Genomic DNA, 15,537 nt, shown 5'->3' with positions numbered 1-15,537 from the left:
AGTTTCTGGAAAAAATAGTAAGGGCTCTCATGTGAGAACGATCTTCATTTATAGACCAGAACTGGTGTTTAGAAGATGATCTTTTTAAAAGCCATAAGGAATATTTTTAAAGCTGAGTCTCACAATTTTTAGAGTGCATAGCTTTTTATAAGGGACATGTTTTTGCCAGCCTCTATTGCTTTAAAAGAGTACAGAAAATTTTTTTCCTGGCATTAACTCAGTTTGTTTAAGGCAGACACAGGTCACATTCTTCCTGAAGTTTAGGGTTTATCTCTCCTCCTTTTCCATTGCTTAACCAGGAGTATGTCTTGTGTGCAGGTGGTCTGGATAAAAGGACATGGTCATAAGAGAATTGTAGTGTTAAAAAATGACATGAAAAGTAAGTAAGCGCCCATCCCTGCCCCTGCAGAAATCCCGGTTCTCTCACTGACTTCTCCCTCTGACAGGTGCTCTTTGTCCTCTAGGTCATTTGAATTCAAACTGGCCCTCGGCTACTGAGCGTATCCTGGAGGTGCCCAAGCCTTGCACAGCCATGGAACTCAAACTTGGAGCAGGTGGTGATGGTAAGAAAGGACAGACAAGGCAAAGCTGGTGAATTCTAGCAGAAATGGCTTGGAGTGGGGATGTGGTAGGAGGGACTCAGTGTGCCATTTTCATGAATTAAAGTTAAGTAGCCACACATTTTTCAAAGTATTTGGTTAATAACAGGAAAAAAACGGCCTACATTTGATAGTATTTTATGGTTCACTGGTTAATGTTCTTAAGGGATGCTAGCACCCCGCTCCCCCTCCAAATGTTAACATGTCAACCCAATTCAGGTGTTAAAGGAAAAAATTATTCTGACACTCTTTTTAAAACAGTATTTCACCATTGCAATAGGGTCAGCTCTGCTGCAAGATCAGGCTCAACTCTGAATACAACAAGCACAAGTGTGGTTTGTAGTCAAGGGCATCGGTGGATGGAAAATCACCAAGGGGAGACATGAGGGGTAGGGGGATTCTAGCCTAACAGACCTAAGAGGATCCTTGCTAAAGGCAGGCCAAGGACTTAGACATGGCAGTGTAGAGTGGGTGCTGGTGGAGGGTGAGGAACTTGATCAGATTGCATGGCTCGGGGATTCTCGGTAAACTGACTTCCCAGGATTTTTGCTGAGACGCAGCAAGGACAGGACAGACATGGAAGGCCAAGGTCAGGGTATAGCAGAGGAGAGGGCTAAGAGGAGTCTCAGGTTGGGTCAGGGAGAGTCTTCATCGTAGGACATCCCTGGGAAAGACTGATGGTAATTCATTCATGTTACTCAGAACAACATTGAGTCACTTAGATTTTATGTGGAACTATCTCTGTAGATGTAAATCAGCTCGCTTGAATTGAATTTTAACTTTATTGAAAGACTTTTGAATCCATTGTTATGTATGAGAATTTTGTCTTCATTGGACTCTGACAGTCATAAGTGTTACTGTGTTCTGTGTTTATTACTCAGTTATGTAACACTTTACATTTTATAAAGCACCTTAATGTAACCCATCTCTCCCAGCTGTCACAACCTTCAGCAGTTGTTACCTACGCACCAAAATTCCCAGAGGTGAAGTAGCTTACCCAAAATCACTCAGCGAGGAAGTGACAGTACTTGGACCCGAGTCTTGTAAATGCTGAGCTTTGCTCCTTTAACTACTATACACCCCTTCTGTGGGTTTTTATTTCCCTCCTCTGGGAGCTTACTGTGGGGCCCTTTTTCTCAGATGGGGTCTCGGGGGAGATCTTGGCTTGTGGCTCTTCACTTACCAAAGACACACCCTGATCTTTCTGGTAATGGCCTTTTTTAAAACCTTGAGTTATCGAGTACTTCCTGCCACTTTTCCTGTTTAAGGCTTTGAAACAAAGCCTCGGGCAGACTTGTGTGCACTGTCCTGATGAGCCATACCTACCTCTCCTGTCCAGGGCCCAGTCCGACGGAGCAGGAGCTTCTCCGCCTGACCAGTGCCTCCCCCGTGGACCTACTGTGCGCGCCCGTGCCCTCCTGCCTGCCGTCCCCTCAGCTGAGGCCAGATCCTGTCATCCTTCAGTCTGCTGATCTCATTCAGTTTGAGGAACACCCTCAAGAATCTTCTGGTAGGATGTACTGTATTGTGGGCTTAAAAGATAAAATTGCATGCCAATATAGTAAGTGTTTGATGGAGGTGGGAGAAACTATACCTTTTCAGGCACAAAATACCTATGCTGATGATTCAGGACCCTCTTTTCCTGTCAGGGTTCCTCCCAAGCCTGAGGTGGCCTAGGGAGCAAGCAAGGGAGTGATGGTGTGCCTTGAGGGATGGTGCAGCTGGGCTACAGAGGAGGCACGCTCGTCACCAAACATGCCGTCCCTCTGGCAGGGTCTCCATGATGGCTCCCGGGGGTGTGGGGCTTTCTGAGGGGTGAGAGGGCATGGATGGGCATCTGCCTGACTGCAGACCCTGCACGGTCTGAGAAGGAAGAGGAAGCTGATGGGGTTGCGCACTGGCTCCAGCCCGTGCTGCCCGCTCCCCCTGCATGCCTGACACTGCGCTGGGGCTGACAGACTCAGCACATTTAGGTGGCAGGCAGAGCTTGTGTAGTGACTGGAGATGAATCTGGCTCCAGGCTGCCTGACTAGGAAGTGGCAAAGTTAGGATTTGAACCCAAGGCCTCCTGTCTTTCTGCTGCATCATCTGACCTGAGAGGATGGCCCTTCCGCTCAAACGAGGAACTTCCTTGTCTTGTCATCCCCCCTGTGTGAGCAGCTCTTCTCCACCCTGCTGCTGAGCTGCTTTCCTGGCCACAGGCACCGTTCCTGGCCACTTGGCCGATCTCACACCCTTAGTCTTCTCTAGCAGCATCCTAGAGCAGTGAGAGAACTGAACTTTCATCCGGGAAGTGGAGCGGGGGAACCATACGCTCAGCTTTTGAGACTGATCGAGCCTGTGGTAAAAGCAGGGCATGTTCCCTGGAGAGCATGAGTAGAGCTGGTGGGAGACTGACACAAGCTCTTTCTTGGGGTGGTAGCCTGGGCGACTTTAGCATATGTGCACCACTAGATGCAGCAGCCATCACACGTTACAAGAGAGAAAACTACTTTGAATGGTGTGAGCAGTTCTGTCTGCTGTTCTCCTCAGTGAAAGCCAGCCCGAGAAGGGAGCTGTGCGTCCCTCCGTCACTCTCACCTTCTGTGTGCCTTCAGTGAGAGCCCTTGCACAGCAGTGGGAGTTGAAGTATAACAGTGCATCTCCTCCAGGCAGCATGGCTCTGTGCACAGCAGCATCTCAGGAGCACTGCTGGGTGTGACTTCCTGGATTTTCCAGGGCAGTTATGACTCCGTGCCATACCCCGAACTCCCCCCCTCTCCCCCCTTTGGCCTGCAGAGTAAGGTCCTCTGTCAGGGCCAGTCCTCTGCCAGGGCCCTCCTGGGTCCTTAACTCCCTGACAGAGAGAGTGAATGGGCAGAGAAGCCAAAGTAGAAAACAATGTTTTTACATCATTGCTCATTGATTTGAAGGCAAAAGTGAAGATTTCTAAAACTTTGTAATCCAGGGGATAGCTGAGATGCAGTTTATAAATATTTGTCTGTGACACATAATATTGGCCACACAGCTGATATGTAAATGGTGGCATGGGTGTGACATTTGGGGGGTTATTTTTTAAATATTTTTCGTGAAAATATGAGAAACTGAAAACCAATACTTCTTGCAGGTCCTAGAATTAAATCTGTTTGCTTCTTTGTGTTTACAGAAGTTATGATTTTAAACCCAGAAGAGAACACTGAACCAGTAAATAACAAAAAGCTGACCTCCGACTCCAGCTCTTCTTGTGTCTCAGACGCTGTCCCGGCGCCTCCCTGCCCCCCCTCGGACACCCCAGAGTCCCAGCTCAGCAAGGGCCCTGTGGAAAGCCCAGCCAAAAAGCAGCCCAAAAATAGAGTAAAATTGGCAGCCAACTTTTCCTTTGCACCTGTAACCAAGCTTTGACTCATTCTGAACATAGAAGTAGGACGGGAACACTGTCTGATTCCGCACACACAGTGGATTCAGAAGACACAGCCCTTGCTGTTTTAATGAAAACCCCTAGAAGCCACCTCCTCCATCCTTAGCTGTATTCCGTACGTTTCGTTTTTTTTCCATTGAACATAGCTTGGAGCTAAAGTTTTTCTACACCCCCCTCCCCCCCCCCCCGCCCAATGATTTGAAAACAAAATTCCTGGCATTTGTTAAAGAAATCTTAATATATTTTACCAACTTTTTCTTAATTATTATGAAATATAATGGTGTTCCATAAGAAGAAAGCAGTAAGACCTTGGCTAGAAGGAAGTAGTTTTACTTCCAGTAAGCCCCATCAGTGGTATCATCCTCCATATAGCATAATATAGTCTCTAAGCCTTTGCTTACTGATATTTTCAGATGGTATTAATCATATGCATGATGTGTCTTGAAACAAAGCCTGTTCAGTGGTCTGCGTGTTCACACACTGAAGGAGGGTGGGCCAGAAGTAAGAATGTCTTTTCAGGTTGGATATGAAGGTTCCTGGCTTCCACGTGACTTGTAAGAGTGCCTTGTTTTTTATTTAACTATGTCTGTAGTTGACAAATGCGGCTTCATCACAGAATTTTTTAAATGTTTCCACTGTGGGGTTCCATTTAGGAGCTTGTAGAAAGTTGATGATTTAAGCTTCCCTTTTATGTTAAGTTCCAGTTTGACATGCATTAGGTAAAGGAGAAGGAGAGGGTCTTGGTGTCATGAATTTGAAGTCAGTGTTAGAAGTCCACACATGATTGTGTGTCAAGAGGCAGTGTTGGGAGAGTGCCTCCTTCTCAGGTATGCTGTGCATAAAATACAAACCAGCTGAGCGGGAGGTGCTTCGTCTGGGGCGGTACGGACACTCCTTCCACCAGGAACACACAGAAGTTATATCTAAACATATAAAGGCCAAGGTGATCAACTTAACTTGGTTTTTGTCCTTTTAAAGCTGGTTTTGGTAGTCGGGAAGCTCTGTGTGTATGTGTATGTGTTCGTGTGTCTTAATAGTGTCTACTTTAACGCGGTTACTTCTCCCTGTTGGAAGCATGCAGGTTTTTTGTAGTATCTGGTGTTGGTATTTGGGAAAAGCCAACCTGTGAGGGAGCACTGCCCCGTTGAATGACCTTCGCCCCGAGGTGGCTGAGGCATCCGGTGACAGGTGGCCTCTCGCCCCTCCTAGAGAAACCTGACATTTACAATGGGTTGTATTTGTTGGGCAAAAGGCGGGTTCATTCATAGAGCAGAAAGAACCTGTTGACAAAAGGTCTTCCACTAGTTAGATGGTTTCTTTGGGGGAAATGCTTATATTTTGTAATTTCTGGAAAGCCAGAAAATGGGCTCTGATTTTATAGCCAGCATTTTAATAAAATGCCACAAAATAAGGGCTATAGAGAGATTTTTACAAGATAGATGTTTGTTCCCCAAATCTTTTCTATGAAGCCAATGATTCCCAGATCTTAAGACGTAGCCCCAATCAAGATGGAACTACACTGGAAAAGCCTCTGAGCGTGATGGCGCCCTGCGATCCCGCTGAGGCTTTTCCTCCACAGACGTAGTGGGACAGGAAGTACAATGCAAATGTGCAGTTTTTAAAAGAAGCTTTTAAACAGTGGGATAGAGTTAGTGTTGAGAACATCAGTTGCCTTATCCTGAGATTTCATAAGGCTGAGTTTGCACACTTGGACTTTAGTTTTGCTCTCATGTAAAGAACTGTGGACTTAAAAAAAAATAAGAGGTACTATTACAAGTCACAAGGAACAGTCTCAAAGAGCAACTTCTTTGGGCAACAAAGAAGAGACTGACGTCGTACGCAGTCATGTGAGTGTGGTCGCACCATTTGCTGGAGTCGCCAGTCAGCCTGGGCCACGTGTGTGACTAACAGTCGCTGTGTGAAGATGGGACAATACAGCGAGTTCATTGTGTTCCTAATATATTCCGCAATGGCCAGTCCAGTTACTATCTATTTTTTTTTTTATCCAGAGGCTTAATTAAATGATGTAACAAAATGATATATAAGAATTAAGACAATGAAATTCTTGATTTCTCGGTGGAAAGATATACTGGATTAGATTTATCTTTAAAAAAAGACAGAAGTTACCACCACAACCCCCTTCCCCATCTTGCACTGTTTGTTTTGGATTGGGCTTGGGGGAGAGATGTTTTTCTTAACTGTCTATTTTGTTTGAACACTTTTGTGGTTCAAGTGCTGTTTTGTGTGTTGGGACCAAACAGTTGTCAATAAACTTTACAAGCAAGCATCCGATGTGAGTGTTCCAAGTGAGTGTTTAAGGGGAGGGAGTATAAACCAGTCCAGTTCTGTCATCTTTTTATTTTGGGTTCCCCCAACTTCCCACACTTTCTGAAAATCGGCGGTGGAGACAAATTGATCTGACACTCTGGAGGCCCTTTTAATTTGGCACCCAGCCCTGGCAGGTGACTGGGGTTATGGGCCCTTTGTGGTCAGGACTCTCCGAGGTTTGTAATCTAGTTCCAGGTTATAATGTGTGGAGAAAATAGAATAAGCACAGAATGCTCCAGTTATAAAATGGATAATTCCTAGACTCACTCTCCCTATGAAAGAAATCCATTTTGCAGGCTGCCTTGGTCTTGGTCCCTGCCAGACATGTTTTTTTAATAAGCCCATTTGGAAAACACATTTCATAGGTTCCATTGTGAAGCCCTTCCCTGAGACCACCACCCCTTGTACGAATCTGAAAGGACCTAGAAGAGACTTGAATGTTTGGGTAAATTGCCTCTTGACAAAGTGCAATTTTTTAGAAGTTCAACATTAAAAAGCTCTTGAAAACCTTTGGCAATCCTTTCAAAACATCTCTCACGGCAGCAAAGTGTTGCAGAAAAACGAGTTGCCACCATGCCCCTAAAGAGCAAGGCAGAGAGGTTCTGTAGGTCTAGTTAAGGGTTTCATTCTAGTTAAGGAAATGCATTTACCTTTATGCATTTCCCCTCTGGTGTGGAGAAGGTAGCTTAGAAGATGGCTGGCTGAGAGAGAGCAGACCTGTCCATGCAGAGATGTGATCCTCTAGGACCCAACTCCAGATGTGCGGTCCACCCATCTGTCTCCATCACAAGGAGCAGCGGGCGTTGATTTGTCTTGTCTGGTTTCTGGCTGCCTCAGTGGGCAAAGCCTGAGTCACGGCTCAGAAGCATCCCTGCCTCCTCCCACACCAGGGACCTGCTGTAGCCTCCACTTGCTCTGCAGATTGGCTCGGGCTGGTGGAGGAGCAGGAACCCTGAGTCACTGCCCCATAAACCAGCCGTCAGCGTGGTCCTCACCACTGCCTTGCTTGACCTTGCACTCGCCCACATTGCTTTCCGTCAGGCTCGTACACTAGCTGGCCCATGTCCCAGCTGCTAATGTGATTACAGCAACAGCCTCCTCTAACTCGACTATGGGGAGAGATGCAGAGAAGACAGATCCAATTTGCTTGTTTGAATTAATACTTTCAGGGCCAAGTGTCGAGTCTCTTTCCCGGGAGAGTTATAGTCTTTCCCTGAGAGGTCGGCAGCCCTGGGTAACAGCTTAGGTTGGAACATGAAGAAACCTAGTTGCCTTTGGGACGAATTGGGCAAATTTTGGAACAGAAGAGAGAACCCCTCCCTCTTCAGGTGGGTGGGATGAGGAGATCTCAAGTCCAAGGTCGAGGCCAGAACTTCCCTCAGCAAGATGAAGGGAAGAAGTCACATTTTCTGGGAAGGAGGGACTTAGAGATGGGGACTAGGGCACAGAGGAGGGAAAGGGGAAGAAACAGCTGCAGATGGGAGCTAAGTAACTGGTGCCACAGCAGTGAGCCAGCCAGGAGCACTGCAGTGGTCAGGGTGACCCAGGCTGGCAGGGAAGATGCTGGCACCATCTCTCCCACCTCTGCCTGAAAGCCTTCCAGATGCAGGCCTGACCCCTGCTGACCCTCCCCCATCTCCTCTCTCCTGACTGAGGGCCCCAGGTTTTGTTGGCTGTCAGCTAGAAGCCACCTGCCAGTCCTATAGGCCACCCACAGTTCCCTGCCACAGGGGCTGCCTCCAGGCAGCTTAGTTCATCCAGCCAGCAAGGGGAGCCTCTCTCCAGTCTGCTGAGAAGCCTTATAGAGTGGAACCTGATCAAGGGAGTGACCTCCCATCATCTTTACCAACTTCCGCTCGTTAGAAACAAGAAACAGGCGCCACCTCTTAGACAATCCCTAAGCCTTGACAGGAGGCCCAAGACATCCTATCCAGCTTCTAGCATGGGAGGAAAGGGGTCCTGAGCTACACCTTTTGAAGGCCCACAACCGAGCTTAAAGCTGAAAGGGCCTTTGAAGTCAGGCTAGACCACACCACCCTCCACCGCACACTGGGTTACAGATGGGGGAAAATGAGGCTGGAGAAGCTGAGCCACTGCCAAGTCACCGAGTGGCTGGAGGCCCTGGTCTACACAGCTCCCAAGCCCAGGCACTGAGCCACATGTGGGGACCCCAGTGAATAAGATGTGGGCCCAGCTGTGCCTTCCTGGGGCACAGACAGGAAGGCCACTCGGTCATGGTCCTCAAATCACAGAGGGTGTCTCATCACCAGGGAAACGCTTAAAATGCAGGCTATCCACTGAAACCACTGGCCTGGGCTTTTCAAAATCGTCAGGGTCATGAAAGACAAACAACTGAAGGAGATTAGAGAAGTGGCAATGAAAAGCAATGCTTGTCCCTGGACCAGATCCCAATAGGGGAGGAGGAGGACAGTTGCCATAATGCAAATTATTGGGAAAACTGATAAAACGTAAATACTAGGAAGTAGTATTGAGTCACTGTAATATGACAGAGAACACCTGTGTTCTTTAATACACGTTGGAGGATTTAAGGGTAAGGCGACATTATGTCCACACCTGAGGTCTTCCAGAGAGAAAGACAGTGAGTGATAAAGCAGATGCAGCAAAATGCCAGCAATCTGAGTAAAAGGACATATAGGAATTCTTTGTCTAAGATCAAAATCATCTTATATTGCTGTGCAGGCTCCTGGGCCTCCCCGAAGATCGAGGCCTGCAAGTGGGCAATCAGGATGGGAGCTGGCTGCAGGCTCCCGGGCTCCCTGGAGATCGAGGCCTGCACATGGGCAGTCAGGGTGGGAGCTGGCTGCAGGCTCCCGGGCTCCCTGGAGATCGAGGCCTGCACATGGGCAGTCAGGGTGGGAGCTGGCTGTCCCAGAGCCACATTTCCAGCAGCACCTGCAGCCACAGAGGCGCTTCCTCAGGATTCTCCCTTTCAGACCTGCAGATTGTGCTCCTGTGGGTAAATAGTTGCTATTTGAATCTGAACAAACAGCTCTTGGTTGAAGCAAGTCAAGACCATGCTAGAGACCCACAGGGGACTGGCAGTCCCAGCACCAGCTCAGTTTCCTTCATGGTGGCTGCCTGTGGGCCTAGTCCTGATGATGGAGAGATGAGGCGGCACAGGGCATTCAGTCAGACCAGGGTCTGAGTGCTGTCCTGGTTTTGGTGAGCTGATGACCTTAGCAATCCCTGCCCTTCTCTAAAACACTGTTTCTTATCCTCTAAAAGGCAGTGAACCCTTGTTTTTCGCTTCCCAGCATCCATTCTCTTTTCTTCTGGCACAACTGGGCTGACACCTCTCTCCTCCTTCCCCCTGGCTCCAGGATCCGCCTGTGGACCCCAACTTGGCTAAGCAGAGAACCACACCCCTCTGGCCCAGCAGGTGATTCCCGAATGGGCATGAGACTGTTTAAAACATGACAACAGGCTCAACGTGGAGTCGCTTATGCTAAGCCCCATGTCACCAAACTGAGACTTAACTACAGTTTCTCCTCTCCCAGAAACGGAACCTTAAGCCAGTCCATCAGGATCACCGATCAGCCCTAGTTAGGCAATCTGCCTGATAACCCCTGCCATCCCCATAAGGAGCGTGACCTGGCAATAACCAGCCCACTTTTTTTGCTGAGTGTAACTTCCTCCTTCCTGCTCCCTTCTGCCTATAAAAGTCTTCCATTCTGCGCAGCTCTTCAGAGCTCCTTTCTATCTGCTACATTGGATGCTGCCGGATCTGAATTGAATTCTGCTCAAACTCTTAACATTCTCAGTATGCCTCAGTTTACCTTTTAACATGACCCAAGCCAGGCCCGAGAGATTCCAGGCTAGGATTCTTGTTGAATTCATTGGGCTGTTACTCTAGGAGGCCGGAGAGGCCAGAAGCCAGGAGCCATTGCCATGGGCCCCACAAAGAGTCTGCCTCAAGAAGCCAGCACAGGGAGGTGGAATGGAAAGGTGGGAAAACAGTGAGTCCAGATGACATTGTTTGCTACCCTAGATCCCAGATATCCCAGCCCAGGAGCCAGGAAATGTCCTTATTTTTTGCCTGTTTGGCTAGAGTTTCAGTCACTTACAACCGAGAGAATTGTAATGCAGAGAGCTCTAGCTCTGCATGAGGGACAGTGGGGGACACAGAGAGGCCCTCAAGGCAGGGTGGCCCCTTCCCCCATGCCACCCCCAGCCTCCCCTTCTCTCCTCCCCAACTCCTCTCCCTGCTGCATCTCCCTGAACCCCAGACTCCGTTCACTGCCCCCTCCCACATTCTTGCAGCCTCTGGGTTTACTACACTTACTCATTAAAACCCAAGTGCTGCTGTTTCTGTGGGAGGAGGAACAACAAACTGCAGCTATCATGTCAGTGAAGAAACAAATCTTTGTGGGTGGAGGTGAGCCCTGAGCTGGCAACACGGCGGAGGCTTCTCTGGACTTGTGATGGGGACCTGGAATAGAGGTTGGACAAAGGCTGGAGGGAGCCCAGTCGTTCCAACAAAGCGGGAGGGAAACTGCTGGTGAGGCCTGGGGACAGGGTGAGCCACATGGCGACTGCTGGCAGAGCTGGAGGAAACGGGGAATTGAATAGTCAAGCTGCCTTGGTGTGTGGCTGTGGCTGTGGCATAACCCCTCCCACCTCCATAAACCTTCTGGAAGGGCGGCTGTGTGTCCCACGGCTTTATGCAGCTTGGCTTCTGTGGTGAACAGAGAAGAGGGCTGAGTTCCACATGGGGCTTAGCAGGAGTTGAGGGAGGGGATGGCTGTGGGAAGAGAGGCGAGAGGTGTGGAGAACTGGCAGCAGTCGGTCAGGTGTGATGTGGGAAGGTGCAGACATCTTGAGGAAGCACTTGGAATGGGGGGATCACAACGTTGTCACACTGCAGCCCGCTCACGTGCCGCTCACTGTCCCCTGCCTGAGGGAAGGTCCTCTCATCCTGCCCCCCCCCCCCCGCCCCAGGCCCTACTAAGCCCTCAGCGAATAGGCAGCCTTCTGATGCCACAGCTTCCTACCTTTAGATTTAACTAATAATAATCAACTTTACTGCACGTCTTGCCCTTCCCACATGTTTGTCTCCTTTAATCCTCCCACTGTTCTCCCCAATTTACAGGTCTGGGTTTACACAGGGAGGGGTTCCACTGACTCCATGCCCCAGCCCTTGTCCTTTCTCATTGTTTCGCCTGTGCTAATCCTGCTGGGCAGTGGGCTCTGTTCAGACTGAATGCTGGTGAGGAGGCCTCCCCTTGCCCTCCAGTTTGACGTCCTTGTCTCTCACCAGGACATAATTGCACAAAGGCAAGACCATCCCTGTCTGCCTGTGTTCCCTGTGTTCATCTGTGTTCCCTAGTACCTAATGCCTATAGTGGAATTAATTCATAGATGAATGGGAAAATGACCTGAAGTTTGTTCCTCAAGACAGCTTTCTTTCTTAAACATATTTTTCTTGATTTCAGAGAGGAAGGGAGAGGGAGAGATAGAAACATCAATGATGAGAGAATCATTGATTAGCTGCCTCCTGCACACCCTCCACTGGGGATTGAGCCCACAACCTGGTGCTTGTGCCCTGACCAGAAATTGAACCTTGACCTCCTGGTTCATAGGTCGACACTCAACCACTGAGCCACGCTGGCCAGGCAAGCCAGCTTTCTTGAGTGCTTTGCCTCAGCTTCTGCTGCCCACCCAGCTGTCCTGCTGATAACAGGCATGTGAGTGGTGGCTGGTGGATTGGGTGGGTTGTAACTGCTTCTTCTCAAGCTAGAGGAGCTGAGCTGTGAGCTCCCACAGCTCAGGGCTGTCCAGCCAGTTAAGGTTTATAAGGGGCTCAGCTGCTGCTGGAATGGCCATGAATCACCTCTAATTGAGTACAGCTCAAAGGGAAGGGGTGCTGAAACTGCTGGAATTAGAAATAGGAAATAAACGCCCTGGGTCTGGCTCTTACCTTGTTCTCACACTCAAGTCCTGGCTCTAACACTTACATGCTGTGTGACCTTGGGCTAATCACTTCCCCTCTCTGAGCCTCAGTTTCCCTGTCTGCCAAATGGGGGTGATAATCCCACCCTCTCTCCAATGGAACTGTGGGTGAGGGAGCCCTCCCCTGCCTGGTGCATCTAGCTCCCATGCCTGCACCTCGCTGAAACTGCTCTCGCCAACCCCATCCTACTGCAAAGTCTTGTGGGCCCTTTTCGTAAAGTTTTTTTTTTTTTTAAATATATTGTATTGATTTTTTTACAGAGAGGAAGGGAGAAGGGGAGGGATAAAGAAATAGAAACATCGATGAGAGAGAAACATCGATCAGCTGCCTCCTGCACATCTCCTACTGGGGATGTGCCCACAACCAAGGTACATGCCCTTGACCGGAATCGAACCTGGGACCCTTCAGTCCGCAGGCCGACGCTCTATCCACTGAGCCAAACCGGTCAGGGCCGTAAAGTTCTTAAAGTCACATGACCTCTAGGTCAAGTTGGATGCTCCGGAACACACCATCCTAGACACTGCTCAGTGTTTCTTCTTCCTCCCCAGCTGCCTCTACCTATTTTGTTCCCTTAAGGTACAATTTCAAACTGAGAAGCAACACACCTAGTTAGAGCTGCACTTTAGGAAGGTCATTTTGGCTTCAGAGTGGCACACAGGTGGAGAAGAGAAAGAGCTGGCCGGGAATCTGAGTTCTTGGCACAGGAAATAACGTGCGAGTCCGAGAGAGAGAGGCCAATGGAGAACATGGCAAGAAGAACAAAGAATCCAAAGAATCCTCTTTGAGCCACAGCACAAAGGCGGACCCAGGTGAGCAGGTGTGATGAGGAGAGGGATGTAGGAAGGGGCCAGATCGAGAGGGCCTTTAAAGCCACATGAAAGTACAAGGATTTCATCCTAATGGCTTTGGGAATGGTTTTAAAGGGGGAATGACACGGGTTTGCATAATTCAGGAAATCACCTGGCTGCTAATGCTTAGAGGGAACACTGACAGTTAAGCTACTGCGCTGACCAAGCAAACGATGGAGGCTACACTGAGGATATGGTGGTGTAGACATATCCTAGAGAAATTTAGGAGGTAGGCGCTAAAGACTTGGCAGTTGTGTGGCTGTGGAGAGGAATATAAGAGGCAAGGACAAGTCCTAGGATAATCTTGGGCAATTGGGTGGCACATTTTCCTGAGATGAAAATCACAGGGGAAACTTAGGACAAGGGTCGACCAACTTGTTCTTAAAGGGCCAGAGAGTAAATATTTTAGGATTTGCAAGCCACATGGTCCCTGTCACAACTCTTCAACTCTGCTGTTGTAGCACAAAGGCAGCTAGAGACAATACATACGAAAATGCACTTGGTTATCTTCCAATAAATATTTCTTAAAAACAAGTGGTGAGCTGGTTTGCTGACCCATGTTTTAGGTCATGTCACATTTGAGGTGCCTGCTCTGGATCCACAGGGAGCAGTTGGAGACAAGAGTCCGAGTGTAGAGAAAGTTCTAGGCCAGAGAGAGAATCCAGGAGCAGTCAGAGTGCAGGTGGGCATCTCAGACAAACAGAGCAGGGTGAGCAGGATGCTGAGGGCCAGGCCCGGGGGACAGGAAGAGATAAAAAGGACTGGATAAATGTCTTTCTGAGTGGTGGGAGGTGCACCTAGAGAGTGAGCGCCTCAGACATTGAGTGTGTGTGGCAACATGGCAGCATGAGGGCTGACATGTGTCAGCTGGATGTAAATGAGGGGTGCCAGATTCTGTCACCCCAAAAGGTATCTCTTTGGCATTGGTTTAAGCTAAAGGCCATTGAGAACCAGCTGATGCACAGAAACTCTAAAAACAGGGGTCTTATAAAGGAAATTTCCATTTATAAACGAAGTTTAAATTCCCACTTGTAAAAGGTGTCTCCCTCTCCCATACCAGGAAGACGACTCTTATCAATGGAGAAGGTAGGACTTAAATCTGCACAACAGACCTTACTAAACAACCCTTGTCTACCATACTTTTCCCAGTCACCTATGCATTACTTGTCTCTCTCCCCCACCCACTGCCTTCCCCCATCTTTCCCCACCAGAATCCCCAGAACCCCTTTCCTTTATTATTATTTTAAAAATATTTTAAAAATTGATTTCAGAGAAGGGAGAGGGAAAGACAGATAGAAACATCAGTGATGAGAGAGAATCATTGATTGGCTCCCTCCTGCATGCCCCTGGATTGAGCCCCCAACCTGGGCATATGCCCTGATTGGAAATCAAACTGTAACCTCCTGGTTCGACACTCAACCACTGAGCTACGTCGCCAGGGCCCCCTTTCCATTGTTTTAGCCTTAGATGGTGGAGAAGCCCAGGTTCTTTGGGTTATGCATTGCTGGCTGCTTCCTGAGTGTGTCTGTGCATGCATGAGTTAACAGTTTCTCTTTGTTTAACTCTTGTTTGTCTGTCTTTGGTCAGCCCCATTTACAGAGTCCCATCTGGAGAACCTAAGATGGATAAGGAGAAAGATTTTTTTCCTCCTCTATATAACCAAATGGTTACATCCATGACGAGGGGGTCAGTGACAAGAGAGTAACAGGAACCAGATTAAAATAGGCTGAAGAGGGAGCAGAGATGAGAAAAATGGAGTAAGGTGATGAACAAGTCTCAAGAAGGCCGTGAAAATATAGAGAAGAGAAGGTGGTGTCTGCTATGGACGCTGGAATGGAGGGAACAGATTTGTTTAAATGCTGATGGGAAAAGAAAGGACTGTTGAGGTTACAGGAGGTGGATGCTGAATGACGACCCCACCACTGACTACCCATGGGACCTTGGATACCTTCCTCATCTGCAAAGTGGAAGTAATAATAGGGTCTGTCCTGTGGGTTAAGGTGAGGAGAAGAGAAAATGTGGATACATGGCTCAGTGCATAGCAATAAGCTCTCAACACATGTTTCTCCTGCTATTATCTTCCCCCTCCTCCCCACCCCCTTGGCTTCCAGCAGGAGTGAGTCTGGGTGTGAGGGTCCGGAGGTCTGCAAGGTTTCTCAGCTTTGCAGGCAGCCCTAGTGATCTGGGAGCATCTTAAATTATTACTTCCTTCTGCTCTTCTGTAAAAGCCTAAATAAATGGTGGGGTTTTTTTGTTTAAAAAAAAAAAATCAATAGGAATAGCAGGAACATAAGTTAGGTCTACCCCAGGGTTCTGCAGATGTACTAAGGCAGGACTTTTATGAGGGTTTCGATCTCCTTTGGCTTGTTAACTTGGTGACTATCTTTAATTGGT

General features: G+C 48.4%; 1 protein-coding gene across 8 annotated transcripts in view; it reads left to right on the top strand.

Annotated features, from left to right (window-relative positions):
* The window catches only part of MARF1 (meiosis regulator and mRNA stability factor 1), a 42,360-nt gene extending 36,072 nt beyond the window's left edge, over positions 1-6,288 (top strand). For 4 of the 8 annotated variants that reach the window (XM_059693257.1, XM_059693255.1, XM_059693256.1 and 1 more), the window contains 4 exons: positions 319-379; positions 465-563; positions 1,939-2,109; positions 3,745-6,288. In XM_059693257.1, coding sequence (XP_059549240.1) covers positions 319-379; positions 465-563; positions 1,939-2,109; positions 3,745-3,980 — 567 coding nt within the window. In that variant the 3' untranslated portion in view covers positions 3,981-6,288. Of the gene's footprint in view, positions 1-299; positions 380-464; positions 566-1,938; positions 2,110-3,744 lie in introns of those variants that run through there. The other 4 variants (XM_059693261.1, XM_059693260.1, XR_009452562.1 and 1 more) reach the window with 3 other exon arrangements.
* The last annotated feature ends 9,249 nt before the right edge of the window (positions 6,289-15,537 follow it).

This window comes from Myotis daubentonii, chromosome 4, assembly GCF_963259705.1.
Source record: "Myotis daubentonii chromosome 4, mMyoDau2.1, whole genome shotgun sequence".
In the NCBI taxonomy this organism is placed as follows: Eukaryota; Metazoa; Chordata; class Mammalia; order Chiroptera; family Vespertilionidae; genus Myotis; species Myotis daubentonii.
This window is presented reverse-complemented; position numbering and strand designations above follow the sequence as displayed.